The sequence below is a fragment of the Amaranthus tricolor genome, chromosome 9 (genome assembly GCF_026212465.1).
Source record: "Amaranthus tricolor cultivar Red isolate AtriRed21 chromosome 9, ASM2621246v1, whole genome shotgun sequence".
Taxonomy (NCBI): Eukaryota; Viridiplantae; Streptophyta; class Magnoliopsida; order Caryophyllales; family Amaranthaceae; genus Amaranthus; species Amaranthus tricolor.
The window spans coordinates 22,226,387-22,246,263 of record NC_080055.1 but is presented as its reverse complement, the minus strand read 5'-3'; the positions used below and the strand labels follow the sequence as shown (position 1 = coordinate 22,246,263).

At 30.0% G+C, this 19,877-nt stretch overlaps 1 protein-coding gene across 1 annotated transcript; it reads left to right on the top strand.

The window, feature by feature from the left end:
* The first annotated feature begins 1,500 nt into the window (after window positions 1-1,500).
* LOC130824308 (transcription factor IBH1-like 1) lies at window positions 1,501-3,137 on the top strand. The gene is made up of 2 exons (XM_057689242.1): window positions 1,501-1,630; window positions 2,456-3,137. Exons 1-2 carry the CDS (start codon window positions 1,518-1,520, stop codon window positions 3,084-3,086), a joined length of 744 nt encoding a protein of 247 aa, XP_057545225.1. The 5' UTR covers window positions 1,501-1,517; the 3' UTR covers window positions 3,087-3,137.
* The last annotated feature ends 16,740 nt before the right edge of the window (window positions 3,138-19,877 follow it).

Here is a 19,877-nt window from a genome sequence, read left to right as displayed (position 1 = left end):
AATATAGGATTTGGTGTTGCGACTAACTCCTTATTTTCTTATTCACTTGTATACTTTGAGCAGTATATACCCAACATATATTGGGATTTATAATCGGTAATTTGTAACTTTTAAGTGTAATATATTTATTTCATCCATCACAAAAATAATAATATTACAATGGTGTCCACACAATAATATTTTATGACCAAACCACTCTAAACTTAACTTATTTATGTAAATAACCAATTCAATCAAAATATTATGTTAATGCACGTTTGAGGCTCTAACATATTGTTATATACTTTAACACGCTCCTAGCTCACAAGAAAGCAAATTGAGTTGTAGTGTGCATTAGAGTATATAATATTTCTTGGGCCTCAACCATACCATCAAGTTAAGCTTTTGGTTGAGTTGATTTCTTGACGTGGTATCAAAATCAACGTGACAAGAATACATAAGTTTGAATAATCTCAATTGCCCCTTATTTAAAGTGTATATTCAGCGTCACATATGAAGAGGGTCTATGTTGCGTTTACATTTTTAACCCAAAGGACTTTGTATGAGGGGACGTGTTAGAGTATATAACATATCATGAGACCTCAACTATAAACTTAAATTGGTCGAGTTGGTTCCTTGACGGTGTGGATACGACCCAAACCTTCCTTATACCCGGTGCGATACTTTAAAAGAGGAGAGTGCGAGATTCAAACATGTGACCCTTCTCACGTTAGGTCTAATACCATGTCAAGTAACAAACTAAATAAAAACTTTAACCTGATAGTTAAGGCTCCAAGATAAGCTATATATACCCTAATAATAGTCATTGTTTGGGTGCGTTTGATAAATAAATTTTTTTTTGAATTTATTTGTTGATTTTTTTATTTTGCTTTTTTTGGTTGATCAAATAACCAAAATAGTATTTGGTAAATAGTTTAAAGTCTAGCGAAATACCAAAACTAAAAAGCTATATTAGGAGTAGCTTTTTCATTGTTTTTTATTTTTTTAACCCATTTTTGTTTAATAAACAACTAACATCAAACAATTATTTTTTGCACTGCGCCTTTATAACTACTAGCTTAAACAACTGACTTATCAGTTGATAACCCATGAACAGGTCCAAATAACCGTAATTTGTGAAACAAATTTCGTATTTTACATAATTTGCTACAATTATTCTATAACATGCACTGAAGTCAAAAATTCAATTCTCGCATAAATATAATATATTTAATATATTAATTTGCATCTTTAACAAAAGAGACTTTCACTATGAGTTTATAATTCTTCAAATAAAGGACTTTATAAAACAAATCAGGTCATAAACCATTCAAATATCATCTTTTTCAAGTTAGAAAAACAAGTTTAAAGCAAGTAATTAACAAAATTCCCACAAAAGGGGAGAAATGACTAAATTTTGAAAGTTTTTTGGCATGTCTTCCAGGGCTTGGGGTGGTAGGGCACAGCCCACCCATGTGCTTGCATGTGCTGTGTCTTTCCAATCAAGGCCCACATTTTCTCTTAACTAAATAAATGGTATGTTTCTGCACCTTTCTCTTCCTTCTCATGTGCCTCCATTCTTTTTTCTTCCTTCCTTCCTTATTGTTTATTCCATCTCACAGCAGAACAATTTTTTTTTGTTAATTCTAAGGTATGAATTATCTTCATTTTCCCTTAAGTTCTTTAGCGCTTTTTCCCCTTTCCCTCTATTATATTAGTTTTCAGTGAAGGCGGATCTATGGCCCGTCAATGTTGTCGACAGATAACATTCAACTTTTATATATAAAATCATATATCCATAAATACTAATATATATTGTTTAAGTTGGTAGAAATTTGTTATACGACAGTATTACCCGATAGGAATCTTACCTCATTAAGCAGTACATTTTCTAAAATATAATCGACATTGTTTGATTTTGTTCAACATATGCCCTTTACTTCTTACCATTAATTATATAGAAATCTATATTTTTGTGGATTATATTGTCTTGTGTGTATTTTTCTTTCAGTTTTTAGATGGTTTTTTTTAATATATATATATATATATATATATATATATATATATATATATATATATATATATATATATATATATATATATATATATATATATATATATATATATATATATATATATAAAGCATGCACATAATTTGTCATATTCATGATTTTGCTTGAATGTTTGTATTTTATTTATATTTTAGTTACATTCAAATAAGATAAACTGAAAACACTACATAGAATTTGTTGTCACCTTAGCACAATATTAATTTTAAGTTAGTAATATGACAAATTGACAACTTAACTCCATTAAATGGTAGTAGCTAATTGGCCAATTTTCACATGCATTCACATGAGACATCAAAATACTTGTTTCATTATCTTTGAAACGTTTTCCTCTAAAAAAATAGTTGAAATATTTATTTATATAAACAAATGTATAACTAAGATGCAATACTTATTTGTTCCAATAGAATGCAGAATTATAACTCTCTCAAAAAAGAAATCTTGAAGAAATGGATAAATGGTCTTCAAATATGCAGTTCTTTAAAAGAAAACATGCCATTATTACAAAGAAAGAAAGCCATAAAACTATCAGCTGATTTAGCCATGGCTTCCACTACTATAAATAGTAAAAGATCAAATTATAATTGGAGCCGTGCCCTCATCAACAAGGCCTCTAAAGATAGCGAAACCGCGAATTTTGCTAAGAAAATCTTGCAAGGTAATCTCTTCTCCAATGTAACATTCTTATCTAAGTCGAAAACAAGAACGATCAGAGTTAATCAGTGCATTAACAAGCGTACAAAAACGACTTCAAGGAAGATGTACAAATATGGCCCTAGAAATTCATGTGGAGTTTCTAAAAATAGAAGTCTTAATTATAAGGTGAAAGCTAGGTCAATAGCAAAGAGGTTGGTGAAGAAGAGAACACAAATTCTAAAAGGGCTAATTCCTGGTGGAGAATCCTTAGATGAATACTCTTTGGTTAAGGAAACTCTTGATTATATTGTTTCACTAAAAGCTCAAGTTGATGTAATGCAACATCTTGCCAATTCTCCTCAACTTCTCATTGATAATTATCTCGATTGTCATGACATGTGATTAGGTTTTAATGAACTCATTATCATAAATCTACTGCGCACATTTGTTCTTTATCTTGACTTAAGACCGACAATGAGCGAGGAGCACTTATTGGTGGTGTTCTATTGATAATTCGATGGAATTAATTAATTATTAATTTATTAGAGGAAAAGAGAATTTGGGTTAAATGTTATGAATAACCTATATATATAGTATTTTTTTTCTAGGGTTTATATATTGAAATATTTATGAAATAATTTTTGTAGCTTTTTTAGTCTATCATATATATTTCTTCATGAAATTTAAAAAAAAAAAAAAAAAAAAAAAAAAAAAAAAAACCAAAAGATTGGTTTGTATAGATGGCTAGTGAAATATACTCTTATATTTTGTTTTTGACTTTGTCTTTCACATATCTTTCTTTTATTCGTTTTTAATTAAGTAGTTATTTTTATATGCTTTTATTTATTTTTATGTTTTTGAGTTCTGAAGTTTTTTCTGAGCATTCATCTATGGATCGTTCTTGAGCCAAATGACTTTTTGGCCACACTCTTTTTTATGAGTATGAGTTGTCGCCTTTCTTTATTTTTCAGACCTTGATCATAATTTTCTATGAGCGTGATACATTAAGTAAAATGATGATGATGATGATGATGATAGGCTTAGCTTTATTTTTAATATTAAAATTTTTTTTGTTACATTGTAAGTTGAGGAAAATTAAAAACTAGACGATAATTAATATTTCTTAAACAAATAGTAATTACTCTCGGACTAACGTAATAAAATTCAATTCTATATAAATTTTTCTTTAGTTATAATACTTGTAGAAGAAAGTCGAACTTTTTTTCCATTTCCTATAAGTATTATTCATGTAAGAATGAAATAATTTTGAATCTTTATGTTCAATCAGTATAGCATGCCTAAGAAAAAGTACTGATAAAGTAAAATATATACCACTAACTTTAATAGTCTCTCCACATCATTTTAATTGTCCCATTTATTTGGGTACGATTATTAAGGGTGGTGTAGGGTCCATTAAAAAGGTGGTAGTTGGATAAGTAGTGAAGGGTAAGTAGTTAAGAGTAGTTGGGTAAGTAGGGTATATGGAGGTATATTCGTAATTACGTGTGTAAACGAAGGATATTTAGATAAAAAAAATTGACAAAAATATAAATGTGACAATTAATATAGTTTTGACAAATAAGAAAATTTCACAAATTAAAATGATGTGGAGGGAGTATTACTTTGTATTTTAATTGGCTCCTCCTTTTTTACTCTCTTGAGCTCAAAAAAGATGAACAAAAACAATTAAAGAGTCTGACCCAATGGACAACACAGCCATGTACGGAGTTCAGATGAATTTGCATGGGCACATAAATATTGTTGGAGATATATTGCATGTGTTTAATAATACTAATAATTTGAGAACAATACTATAAACCACAGCTTTTAAAAATAAAATAAAGTATTTTTTTTCCTTCTTTTTCCATTATAGAAATCATTTAAACTTTTCTCTACTCATTTCTCTTAATAAAGTTTTGTGTCTATATTAGTTTTTATATAATTTTAAATTTATTTTAATACCAGTTCAAGTGGGGTTGGGTTAAAAGATCGGGTAATTATTAAATCATTAAGTCTATTTTGAACACCTCCAATATATATTGTAGGCTCCCTCGAGTAATTCTATGAAGATTCCACTTTATATCAATGCTTTGTTAACGCCCTAGGAAGGGAATAAAAAACAATTGTTTTCATAAAATAACAATACAAAATATTCTAATTTCCTAACACTCTCCCTCAAGAGTGGTTGTGGGGTCTTCAACATCCAAATTGAATAAAATGTCTAAAAACGTTGCAAATGGTTTGGTTCGATATCAGCCAATTGATCCTTTAATCGCACAAGCGAAAGACTTATCGCTTTTGCTTCATAGGTTGTCTTTAATGAAGTGTCTATGAATCTCCATATATGCTTGGTCCGATTGTGTTGAACCAAAATCTCAAAGATACTATCACTGCCTTGTTGTCACAATAAAACTTACAATATTTACGAGGTGGAAAACCAAGTTTTAATAGTAACTTCCTGAGTCATAAAACTTCAGTGATCCTTTTAATCAAAGTTGTTAGGATAGAGATTCTACCTAGGAAGATGAAGAGGTAGGATCAAAAGTGGTAGAATCGGATCGTAAGATTGTGTGATCTTACAAATATGCATTAATGTGCTTTGGATTACTGATTATCAAGTATATTTATTTTTTTTTAAGTTTAAAGATGTAAGTAAAAACTGATTTGACTTCATCCTTTAAGTTCTGAAGAAGAATAGTTCGAATAGTAATTTTTTAACTTCAAATCAAGAAATACATGAAATTTTTTTAGATGAGTCTATTCTTTATCGTATCAAATGCCTTCTTGCAACTTTCATAAAAAATGAACTCTACATCCTTTTGCATCAACCTGTATAATGGAAATGCAATCTTGGAGAAGCCTTCAATAAACCTACGATAGAAACCTGCATGACTAAGAAAATATCGTATTTCTGGAACATTAGTGGGATAGGGTAAAGATTGTATGATGTCAATTTTTTCCTTATCTACCTCGATACCCTTTGCAAACACTACATGACCTAGCACAATTCCTTGCTCAACCATAAAATGGCATTTATCCGAGTTTAGCAAGAGATTAGTGTCTATGCATCTCCTACCATCAAACTCTACCTCACTACCATCAAATTCCATGGTAAGTGATCCTGTATCTACATCAATCTTAGTCTTGGCAGTTTTCATGAAAGGTCTACCTAGTAAGATAGGTGTTGCATGTTTATCATGTTCCATATCTAAAACATTAAAATCTGTAGGAAATATAAGATCCCCTACTTTAACTAAGACATCCTCTACTATTTCCTTAGGATATGCGTTAGACCTATCAGCTAATTATATCACAACACTTGTTTCATGTAATGTACCAAGTTTCAAAGACTTATATAGTGAATATGGAATCATATTGATTGATGCTCCTAAGTCTAACATAGCTTTTTGAGATGTAAGCTCACCTATAATACAAGGGATAGTGAACATACCTGGATCTCCACATTTAGGCGGTAACTTTCTTTGAAATATGGCTGAAATGTGCTTGCTCATCTTCACCTTTTAAATTCTCTTTAATCTTTGCTTTCTTTTTGCCGTACAAAGTTCTTTAAGAAATTTGACATATCTTGGAATTTTCTTCAAAACATCTAAGAGAAGGATGTTTACATCACACTTCTTGAAAACCTCATAGATGTCCTTGTCAACTTCATGCTTTTTCCTTTCCTTCAATGCCTCTGGAAAAGGTGGAACCGGTTCATATGGTGGTAAGGGTGTAGTTATAACATTCTTCTCTTCTTGTAACAGGGTTGCTTGATTTTCTGATGGTGAATGTTCATGCACAACAGTTTCTTCTTGGAGTTCTTTATCTCTTGCAATGGTTCTCTCATTACCTTGCAACTCTGTTCCACTTCTAAGAGTCATAGCACTAGCATTTATCCTTGGATTTGGTTCTGATTTTGATGCAATTTTTCTGAATCTCGAGCCTCTAACTTGCTAATTGCTCTTGAGATTTGACCCATTTGTCTTTCAATGTTCTTAATGCTGGAACGAGTCTTATCTTGGAATTGAATCATGTTCTTTGTTAGAGTATTCAACATTTCTTCGGTGGACATATTGGAATTCAAACTTGATCCTTGATTGTGATGTGGGGGTCTAGAATAGGATTGTTATTGTGGCTTGAAGAATGATTGTTGTTGATGATGTTGTTGATTTCTTGAAGGATTCCCATACTTGAGATTTGGATGGTCTCTCCACCCTGGGTTGTATGTACTGGAAAACGGATCATTTCTTTTTTGAAACCCTTTGTTTTGAAACCAAATTGCACTAACTTCTTCATTACCTTCTTCTTATAACTAAGGGAAAGAATCTGTAGGATGATTAAAAGGGCAAATGCCACATGACTTCACTTGTTGTGCTTTTTCTTTAACCATGAAATCTCTCATCATTGATGTTAATGCTTGCATTGGTCTTCTAGTTTGCCAACCTTAGACTCAGTGCTAACATTTTCTCTAATTGCTCTTTTATCGTGGGATCTCTTGTTGAATTGCCTAAAACCTTCAGCCAGTTCTTCAATCAATACCCTTACAGCTTCCGGTGTATTATTGAGAATGAAACTTCCACTAGCTGAATTTATCATTCTTACATCATCATTGATAAGCCCATTGTAAAAATACATAATGAGATCTTCATCGTGGTACCCATGATAGGGACAGCTCGCACACAACCTTTTAAATCTTTCCCAATACTCATAAAATGATTCATCACTATTTTGTTCAATGTTGTTGATTTCTTTCTTTAGAGTGGATGATTTTGAAGCTGAAAAGTATTTTTCAAGGAATCTCTTTTTCATCTCTGCCAAAGTGGTGACACAACCTGGTGGTAAGTAATAAAGCCAATCCTTAGCCGCATCCTTTAGGGCAAAAGGGAATGCTCTAAGTTTCGCCTTCTCTCTATTGCTCCATTTGGTCTCATACCACCACAAACCACATGAAATTCAAATAAAACTTGTTGGAATCCTCTCCATTTGACCCATGGAATGAAGGTAGTAAATGGATTAAACCCAATTTAAGATCAAAAGTGCCACCTTCATCTTCTTGTTGATATATAATGCACAAGGGCTATTGATCAATATTGGGAGAAGTGAGCTCCTTCAAGGTACGATTCTCCCTACGAGCCATTTCTCCTTCTACTTTTTCTGCAAATGGTAACTCTAGAAAATTGTTTCTCAATTCCTTCCTTAACCTGAAAAGGGTTAGTTCCAATTCGGGATCGTACTGTAATTCCTCCTTGTTAGAGTTACGAGTATGTACCATAAACAAGGAATAAAAACACACAATCACAATTCACACTAAAACATACAAACACGCCAATTCTCCCCGGCAACGGCGCCAAAATTTGGTAAGTTATTTCTCAGTCGCCTAAACTCTAACCAAAAATAAATTCACTTACTTTCTAAATACAACTTAATGTAGTAGGGTAGTAAGGTTCGTATCCACAGAGAGATGGGATTTGAGAAGGTTTTAGTATAATATCTGCTTCGGAAGATGAAATTGAAAACAATCAATAACACAAAGAAAAAGGGGGTTTTGATTTGTCTTTCTAAAATAAAATAACTTGAACAAGCAATGAACTAAGTGAAATCTATAACAATGGTGTTTTCTAAAAATCAATGGAAAGGATATCTTGAGTTAAGTTGATTGTATACTTCTTGTTTCTCATTGATCATTGAATACTTTACTTAAGAAATTCACTTTTGACTACCTATCGTGAAGATGATTATACTTTTATTCTCCTTAAGTGTAGCTAACCATCAAAATCAGTTTGAATGTAAAGCTCTTATCATTAGTTAATTCACTCCAATCAGAGATAAAATTCAATCCAACAATAGCTTTAAGAAAAGAGAATCAATAGGTTTGCTAAAACTATTCAAGCAAATAGTTTTCAATCAAAATGAAAAGTTCATTTAGATTCTAATCATTCATAATCTGCATTCACAATTAGAACTAGTTGCTACCATATAATCCAAGTACAAGACTAACTGATTTTGCAAATAGATTTAGCATAAATGAATATTGCAATAATAAGTACAATAGTTGATTTCCAATTCAAACAATATTCATAAGATTATAATAAGAACTTTTCAATAATCAAAAGTATATTAAGTAGAGGGATTCTTACAATGAGTAATTAGAAGTTTCCAATCAACCTTCCTCAAGAAATGAAAATTTAAGCTTGAAGCTCTATAACCATGACAAAACATAAATGAAGTAGAAGAAGTATTTTAATGAAAAATTACAAGCTGCCCTCAATAAGCTTTCTTGCCTATTTATAAAGATTTGATGAAGCTTCTTGCCATTGAATTTGCTCATCATTCCTTTCTGCAAGTCGCCTCCTAAACCCCTCTAAATATCCAATTGAAAATGAAAGCCGAAATGGAAAAAGTGAAATAGCCGCCCAGCCTACAGACTGACGTGCGCGTGCCGCACACGCACGAGCCGCATAAAACTCCACGGGCCGCGCATCCTAGTCTAATCCGATTCTTTGCTTGCTCTTCTTCCTTGCTTGAAATGATATATTTACATAATGACCTTCTAATAAAGCTAGAATTATCATCTAGAGAATTACATTTTTAAAACTATTCTATAAAGTAATTTCTCTAATTGTTATATAATAAAATCTAAATTCTACTTAATAAAACCGAAATTGAAATGGAAAACTACACAAAATAAGGTATTATCAGACTTGGCCTTTTTTTGAGTAAAACACTTGTTTGCAGTTAGTAACTATGAGCATAATACGACCCTCAAGCTTGAGGATTTCACGGTTATTTTTTGAAATAAGTTGAAACATAGCTTAATGTATTTTTTTTTGATAATTTCCGTTATCTATTTCAAAAATTCCAAAAATAAAGAATCTTATAAGGCCCAAAAGGGAAAAGTGACATAAGCCCAATTCCCAAAAGCCAAAAAAGTCCAATCAGTAGAATATTGCTTATGTAGTTAATTAGCTGCACCTTTTAAGTATAACACAAATTCTTGTGAGAGACGGTCTCTTTGAGAGATCATCTCTACTTGGAACGACTTATAAAGAAAAATGGTAAATAAAAATAGACATTAAGCTTTAGTGGACTGGACTTGAGATATATCTCTCAGAGAGACGGTCATTCAGAAGACCGGCTTTAAATATAATATTACACTTTTAGAACAGTTGCTGTAAGAATCAAGTGTACAGCATTCCATCATTAACCTGCCAAATGATAATTGAATGTAAGGCTAAAAGTTATTTAGATAAAAACCGTGTGTATATAAAAGTAGTATTATAAAGTAGTATATTTGTTCATGTAATGTACAGTTTGTATTAAATAATTTACATTTTAAAGTATTATAAGTATTATTTTTAATTTCATTTTATCACTTAATAATGGCAAAACAAAACGACAATGACAATAACATTGACAAATACATGTATAAATACCGAACAAAAATAATTAAGCTAGTAATGAATACGTACATACTCAATATCGAATGCATTGTACTTTATGTCATTTTTCTAAGTGAAAATAATATGTATGTTATGTTTAGTTATTTATCGAATGCAATTCACTTATCAATCGTCTAAACCCGATTACAATTTAATAAAAATACATTTTTCTATTAAATTTATAGGAGTAATCATACAATAATCTTTGGTTGTTTTTCTTATTGTTATCAAGTAATTGCCTAAATTATCAATAATAAGAAAAACAACTAAAGATTAGCTAATCTTTATTTTGCAAAACTTTTTTTATAAAGATTAGCTAATCGTCTCATAATACTCTTATTTAGGTATAAAAATTAATAAAATAAAATGTTTAACATTTACTTAAAATAAAAAAATAAAGTATTAAGAAATCAATTCTAATCCAATTAAATTAATCCAATTGGCAACCCTAAATTTTGATTTAAACTAAATAAAATTATATTATTACTTTCATGTAAGTTTCTAAAACATTTAGGACCACCCTAAGAGTACGATCCAGATTATGGCCTACTAGACCATCAAATACACTTGTGAAAATAAATTTTTTGAGTCAAGTTTGGACACGCCCGTTATAAGGATCTACGTAAGATAAACGCAACTTTCTAGACCCTTAAAAACAGGGCCCGTGTTTGAACTCAAACCTAAATTTAGAGTGCGTGTAATGATGTGAAATATCATTTACTATAAGTGCAATTTATACGTATAGCAAGCTGGTCGAAGGTAAGAAATTTAGGGTTCATATTTACTTTAAAAAAGGATTTGAAGTTGCATATGATGAGGAAAATATTAAAGAAAATCATTTGGGATGGTTTGGGCATATGCAATAATAGGGTATTCACAATTTGATAATAATCATAGAAAGTTGTATGTTAAAGCTCGAGAGACTTGAAATGACAAGGTCTTAAGATGACTAAAAGGGAAGAAGTGGAAAATGATATATGAAGGTTCTAGACTTAAAGTTGAGATGGTTGAAAATGTAAATGAATAGCTAAGAAGAATTCCACATAAAAAACTATTGGAATTGATATATTGATTTATGTAGTTGATCGACTCTAATCTTCTGAAATTAAGACTCTGACATACATCTTTTAGCTTTTCTGTTCTTAAGTTGTGTCATGATAAATTTTTTCCTTAGTTCATCTTGTACTTAGAATTATCATTGCAATTTGCAATTCAAACATTTTAATAGAAATCAAACACTTTAATGGAAATCAAAGGTTGTATTTGAGTTATTGGATATCAATTGGAGCTTGTATTTTGGATATTAATTCATCCAAATTATTGAAGAATATTATCAAATACTTGGTGTGCATTAGAGCTTTATGGAGTTCACTCATGGATTTCTTTGATTATTCATCCCCTACATATGGTTCTTCCTTGGATTAAATCCAATAAGAGTAATCTTTATTTCTACTTATTGCCTTTAATTTATTTCTAATATTGCCCCTTTAAAATTCAATCATGAGTTTTAGTTAATAATGCTATATGTCTTCTTTTTGTTGTTATGACATTGTTAGAGTTTTAAAATTATCATTTTGCTATGAATTAATGTTTTTATTCATCTTTTTTTTTATGAATTAATGTTTTCATTTTGTTTTAGCGTTAGTCAAACCATTTATAAGTAGTTTGTTTTGGCGTAGGCAAGGAATTATCACTATGTATATAGTTGAAATGCTTTGATTTTATTCATCTTTGGCTTGGATATGTGGTTCATGGTTTAATTTGGGTTAGTGATATTGTTGTATTGAGGGCGAGAGTCAATTTTCATCGATAATCCATGCTGAGAAATTATTACATCTCAATGAGAATAGGTAGGTGTTGTGGTAGAAATTGATGAATGTGTGCTCTTTGTCTTGAGATGTGTCTACATGAGAATAAGCATTTGAACATGACTTAGAAATTTTTTGTTAGTTGCTTGAAAGAAAACACTAGTATTGAAGATGTACTAGTATAGAAACCTGTACAATGCACGGATTTTTAAGTATGTTAATATTTTAATGAAATTTTAAACTAATAAAAATATAAAATGAAGGTGGGTAATAAGTATTTACATATATATATATATATATATATATATATATATATATATATATATATATATATATATATATATATATATATATATATATATATATATATATATATATATATATATATATATTGTAATTGAAAACGAATTATATATAAAGAAACCAAAAATAGGTTGTTAAATAAAGAGTTTATAGGATTTGAAACACCTTTTTATATACTATATTCTCAGTACGTTCTCATATTTCACCATCCTTGTCGCATATCTTAGTCATCTCCTGATTGTCACTCTAGAAATGGCGACGTAAAATTGTTCATGACTGTTATTAATAGTCATTAATTTTCCATGTTCCCTTGTCTCTCTGAATTTCTTGAATGTAATATAAACTCATGGTTATTCTAGAAAATATTTTTAAACAATACTAAAGGTTTAAAGAAGAGAAATGGTATGATCAAATAATTGGAATGGCCACTTGGGGCTATTTGTGTTGTAATTTCTACCATGAAAGTGTTTATACATTTTTTCTATTAGAAAATCAGACAATATTTTTAGTTGATTGACTTTTATTGCACTATATTTGGTAGCTAAGATAGTCTGATTGCCTACACACTGATTGAAGTTGGCTGTTTTTTTGCATTAATTTATTTGTTTTTATAATTGTCATCTGGTTTAATATTTTTGACATTTTTCTTAAAATTCAAAATTCTAATTAAAGTAGTCTAACAATGTAAATGACTGATTTCAATGATCAAATTAAATAAATTTTATGTCATTCTAGTCTTTAACAACTATTGTTGGAAAAAGGACAATTATGTACTTCTAGTAATTTAATATATTGCAGTATAATTGCAATGAATGTAATTTAATTTGCAGTTTAATTTTCTATCAATGTAAATATAGTATTTTATCTATTTTCCAGTATAATTTTCTAAACTATACATTTATATATAATAGTGCAATTGGAATAATTGTGATTTGTTGCATCCATAAATGTATAATTTTTTTCAAAAATGAAAATGTGTAAATATGGTAATTCAAAAAAATGTAAATTAGTTAAATTTCATTAATACTGTCCAATGAAAAAAAGATAAATGACATGCTCACAATCAAATTGTCTTTTGCAACAGAATGTATAATTCTTCCTAATAATACATATTCATGTCCTTGGGTATAAGGTCACTAACAATTATTTTGGTGAGAAGACCTGGCATTTCTTCTTTTTAATCTTGTTTATTCTCTTTAAGTTATTTGCATTTATTTGCTATTTTTGGGTTTATAGTAGTTGTTATATTTATATGCGTTTGTGTATTTGTTTTATATTTATGTTTTTGAATCAAACTCTTTAATATAAATCCCACTCCTTATAGAATTCGCCTCGTACTTAGGCTTTTAATTAATTATGATGTGCACTTGGGCTATTACTGCTATTACTGCTATTAAGGAAGAAAAGTCTCCAACACTTATCCTTATATTTCATTGATAATGAAACTTAACGCTTACCGTACCATGCTTTAACTTATAATTACATGCATCTTGAGTTGTAGAATAATACTCCTGTTTTTATTTACTCTTTTCATTTTCCCCAAACAAAAAATTTTATAAGTTCTTCCCATCATTGTTATTTTTATTTTGGGACATCTTTTGAACAAAAATAACTTCACTAAAGGAACATCATATATTTATATCTTTAGCCCCAAAACTTTACTTGAGTCTTTCATATAATGGTACTCCTCCCTTCATTATTAGATTTATTAACCTTCACTTTTGTACGAAACCCTTTTACTCTTTTTTATCATTTCAAGCGACACTGACAATTACTTAATTATTCTAATCAATAACTTCTACATTATATCACTTTAAAAGTGAACCTATTTGTGACAACAAATTCTTTATTAAGACTGACCCTCCGTCAAACGACTTAATATGTGTTGATCTAATATTTAATTTAAAAAAATAAAAAAAAAAGCAGTTATCAAGTATGTCATGTTTAGTTACATTTTAATTTATTTAATTAATATTTTTAATTATTAAATAGACTGCTTGTATATATCCGTTTCAAGGTCTCATGTTTGGACTTGCAACACTTGCTTATGTGTAACCCTTGTGGGGTGTGACTATTAATTATTCATAGCTTGCATGTTTGGTTGGAGACTCGATTGTTTGATTTCAATTGTATGAAATGCTAGTGGACCTCATTATTAAAGACTCTCATCACTAACGTATTCCGATTAAATTATATTGTAAAACTACTCTTAATAGTATTCACCTTAATATTTCATGTTTTTATTTACAATATTTTTAACATATAAATAAATGTTAATGTTAATCAAGCGTGATGTATATTAAATGTTAGTCTACCAACTTATATGTTTTCTCAGAGCTAATGAAGATTAGTGATTCGTTTTGCTATTTTTATCATAAACATTCAGTATTCATTTATGTTTCCTAGTTACCCAACATATTCATAAGCAATTGAATATTTTATTTTTTATTTCCGTTGATAAATAAATCTATGTGCCAACAATCAAAGTTCAATAATATAAATTAATTAACTAAATAACATATTTGTACCAACTTCTTTAAAACAAAAAGGCAAAAATAATAATTGCAGTGCTTTTTAACTCCCTTATTTTAAATAAATTTTATATCTAATATACTTTTTTCTTGAATAGAGAGCTAGCAATATAAGTTACTCCCTCCGTTTTCTAATGTCCATTTATTTTCTTGAATAGTTTTCAAAGTGAATTTTAAATCTTAATATCTCTAAATACACATCATAAAAAATTATAAAAAATATAAATTAAGACGAATCTAACGAAATCTTACATGAATATTTTTTATCATCTATATATATCTTAAAAATCTTAATCAAATTTCTCTTTTTAAAAAAAATATTTTAAATGAGAAGTACATTAGAAAACAAAGACAGTAATATTTATGAGAATTGGGTCATGGTTTAGTTAAAGCATTAGGTTTGATTATCGTTGCCTTCGTTTCTAACCCTTACTTCTAGCCTACCTTAAACTTTAAAAAAAATTATTATTTGCAATATTTGAAATGAGTGTATTATTGTTCAAGTCAAATCATATTCTCTTAATGACCTTGAAAAAAGAATCAAATATTTGTATAAAATGAAAATCAAATACAACTTTTCAAAAAAGTATTCTCTAACATAATTCAGCTAACACTACAACAAATTTAACTTTTCGCGACATTAGATTTAGTGACATTAAAAAAATGTCACTAATTTATATATTTAGTGTAATAATTTTTGGTTTTTTTTTTTAAATTCCACTATAAATTCATTTAGTAACACTTTATTTGGCCTTTAATGGTATATGTAATTGTTACTATAGTTTAATAGTGACATTTATGAGAAATGTCACTAGTCGCAAAAAACTTTAGTATGATTTTTTTATTATGTTGCTAAAGGATTTAATAAATGTCACTAAATTCACTATATATACTATTAGAAATTTAAAATAATGACATTTAAATTAAATGTCGCTAAATATATCCCACTAAAAGTAAATTATATTGTAGTGTAATCCGAGCCAACGTTGTAACTAAAAAAATATACTGAAGACTAGGGGTGTTCAAAACCGGATACCGGGTCGACCCGGATCCGGAAAACCGGGTACGCGATTTTTCGGATACTTAAAATTCTGATCCGGTTCCGAATCCGGGTACCCGGTTTTGTTAAAACCTTTTTTTTTCCTTATTTCTTTTAACATTTTTTTTATATATAATTCAAATACTATATCTCTATAAATACTTAACTTAATTAGTCATAAACTATTAAAATACAACAACGATTAGTTAATTGAAATACAACCATAATTCCATAAACTCATAAAGTTACACATCTTAGATCTACCTATTAAAAAACTAAAAGCAAGCTATTAAAATTTATAAGTTGAAACTTCAAGCTCCATTAATCATCTTCAACGACGTCAAGAGTTTCATCGATTATGACCTCCGGATGCTCCAAAGTTAATGCATTACCGAAACCAAGAGCACGAACAGTCGAACAATATAAGGTTAAAGGAAAAATATTTTTACTCTTAAATATTAAATAATCAATTGAAAAATAATTAAAAATTTATACTAACCTTCCTCCATTTCTTCAAGTGCAAGCAAACTCTCCTCTAGAGTTGTTCATTCGGGTGATCGGGTAGGTTTCGGACAGGTGTCATTCGGTTCGGTTGTATTTCGGATCGGTTATTTTTCGGCTGTGTGTTACAACGGGTCACACTTGGGTCGAGTCGGTTAGTCACGGTTCGGTTATTCAAGCTATCGGGTTAGCATCAGTTCGGTGTCGGTTGAAGTTCGTTTCGAGTGTCAATCGGTCTCGGGTTGTCATCGATTACTAATTGGTTCGGTTTTGTCGGGTACAGATCGGATTCGAGTTTTTTTTTAAAGCAAAATTCAGCTACGTATTACTAATTACTATCGATCGAATCAATATCAAATTAAGTTGTTAGTCAATTTTTAGTTGATGACAAGATTCCCTTTATTTAAAGCAAAATAGTTAAAATGCAAACCAATTAGTAATCATTATTACTTTGTTACTTTTACTTGTTTGACCTGAAATTAAAATTATAAAGTTCTATCAATATTTATCTAATTCGATTAAAAGTAGTTAAATAAACATTGACCATTGATTATTAACTCTAAATATAGGAAACCATGTATTTATAAAATTTAATTTATTAAAATATCTAACATTTTATTAGATTAACAAATAAGATGATTGAATATGAGTCTATCATACTTCTATGTTAAAAATTGGTTCAGGTTTACAGCAGTTCGATCTAAAATTCGTTCGGGTTAAGTCGGTTTTAGCCGGATAGAATTGACCCTCTAACGGTTATGTGTCGGTCATTATTAGGTTCGGGTAATCTCGGTTAACGATTATGTGTCGGTTACAAAAATCGGTTACAGCTCGGGTTCAGCTTTCCCATTTTCGGTTGTCAACTGGTTTGGGTACAATTTCGGTTTGGGTACTGTCGGTTCGATAAACCAAAAAAAGAAACACATTTTCGGGTCGGTTTTCTTTTGGTTTTGGTTCGGATTTTCGAGTCGGGTCACTTTTGAACAGCTCTACTCTTCTCTATTGCTAAAGGAATTCTGAAATACAAAGCCAATCTTGTGCGCGAAAAAGGGCTTCGGCCATCTTTGGAGTCAATGATGTTCGAAAATCATCAAGAATACGACCACAGTACTGAAAGCAGATTAAGAAGCAACGGTAGAAATAGGTATAGCAAGCACATCTTTAGCCATCTTTAGAAGAATGGAAACCTTTTTGTTTGATCATTCCACCACAGTAAAATATCTAAGTTAGAATCATAAGGTTCACATGCATCTTCTAAATACCTATCCAACTCTCTTTTGTTTACATTGGTTAATGAACAACCTATCTCCATCTGATATCTTGAATTCATTAGTTCAATAAGGTCCACCTTCCCCATTCCTTGAGTCCCACTTTGAGTAAAAATGGAAGAGGTTGAAGAGGTGGAAGTGGAGGAAGTAGCTCCACTTGTCTTTGGTGTAGGCATAGATCAAGTATAAGAATCAAACAAATTTTGAAAAACCATTTCAATCTTTAGTGACAAGAGAGTAGCTTTTGTGGCATCATATGAAGCACGCACAATCCAATCAACATAATTCCATTTATGCCTAGGGTCAAGGAGAGCAGCTACAAACACTAAAATAATTATATTATCAATGTTTCCATTATATTTGTCATATTTTGCCATCATATTGGTAGCCATTTTCCTCATACCCTCATCATCGGCACTCATGTTGTTGGCAAGCAATAATCTAGTCCCAAAAATCTCATGTGCATAAGAGTTGCAAGTTACATAACGAAAAGCAGAAAATCTCAAAGTTGCATCATAAGAAAGGTAAGAAAGTAGACACTTTCTTCCAATCCTCTTCAGTAGGAGCACCACCAAACTTTATAAGTAACTTAACTAAAGCAGAATCTTTCATGCATAAAGAAGCAAATGACTTTTTAAATTTGATAGCAGATTCAAGCATTAGGTAAGTTGAATCCCATCTACTTTCAATATCCAAAACAACAAGGCTTTTGCTCTCCTCTTTCTCCTCTTTTATGCATTCTTTAAACTTTTTAAGCCTAGCAGGAGAAGACCTTACATACTTCACAAGAACACGAACTTTCAAAACAGACAAATCAACTTTATTCAAACCATCTTTCACAATCAAATTCAAAATATGTGATGCACATCTCATATGTAGGTATTGACCCTCTAACAAACTAGTATCCCAAATGTTAAGTCTTTTCTTAAGGTAATTGGCCGCTATGTCATTTGAACTTGCATTGTCGGTCAATGTCATTATTTTTCAAACCCCAATCAATCAAGCATTTTTCAACAGCTCTGCCAATAAGTATTCCCTTGTGACCAGAAATAGGACAAAAGTTTATGATTTTCTTTTGCAAATTCCAGTTATCATCAATAAAATGTGAAGTCAAACACATATAACTTAAGTTTCGCCCCGATGTCCAAGTTTCTGTTGTTAGACAAATTCGTTACTTAAAGTTTTGAAAAAAAATTTTCAACTCATTTCTTTTTTCAATGAAAAGAATATAACAATCTCTAGTGGCAGTGCTACGAGAAGGAATCTTAAATAAAGGATTCAAAGCCCTACAATACTCACAAAATCCTTCACGTTCAACAAAAGCAAAAGGCAATTCATCCACAATTGGTGATCTTGTATCTTCATCCTCATCGAACAAGTGATCAACACTCTCTTCAAATTGAGTTCCTTCATTCGGTAGTGAATTTTCATTATCATCAAAAGACGACCCCATGTTCTATACAAAACATATATTAAAGAATTTCCATTAGCTTAAATTGGGACATCTTTATTTCACACTTTCACTTATTAGATAAACTTTAAAAATACAAGTGAATTGGTACTACATCAAGTAACCATTATTGTAAACTTTATAGTTAAGTAAAGCCTACCAATTGAAAAGAGATTATCAATTATCATTATCATCATAAATTCATAATGTACAAGTTATATATAACAGAATATTAAAGTAGAATTCAGTTACCAATTATCATCATAAATTCATAATGTACAAGTTATATATCAATTATCATTACCATCATCAGTTCATCACAATTCACAATCAATTACTAATCTAGTGAATCTACCATCATCATATACAAGCTGAATTTAGTAAAATATAATCTACCATCATCATACACATCAAAAACATTGAACAAGTTGAACAAATATCAAAATTTGAATTCAAAATATTACATTAGCATTTAAGTCAAACAAATATCAGAATCAAATATCAAAGATAAATGGCAAAATAAAAATGCTAAAGAGCTACCGAAAATCCAGATGGTGGTGGGTAAGAATCCATGTAGATCTTCAAATTAAAATTGTAAAGAGGGTCTGAAAATAAATTGAACAAACAAATATCAGAATTTGAATTCAAAATATTAAAAATAAAGTTAAAAACAACTAAAATTAGGAATAAGACTTAATACCTGTGAAGGACGAAGATTTGAAGCTGAAGAAGATGATTTGATGAAGACTGACACTATGAAGAAGATGAAGACATTGTACAAGGACCTGGAAATATAGATTTGTTTTTATGAAAAGTTCGAAGATTTGTGATGAAGGACAAAGATGGTGATGAAC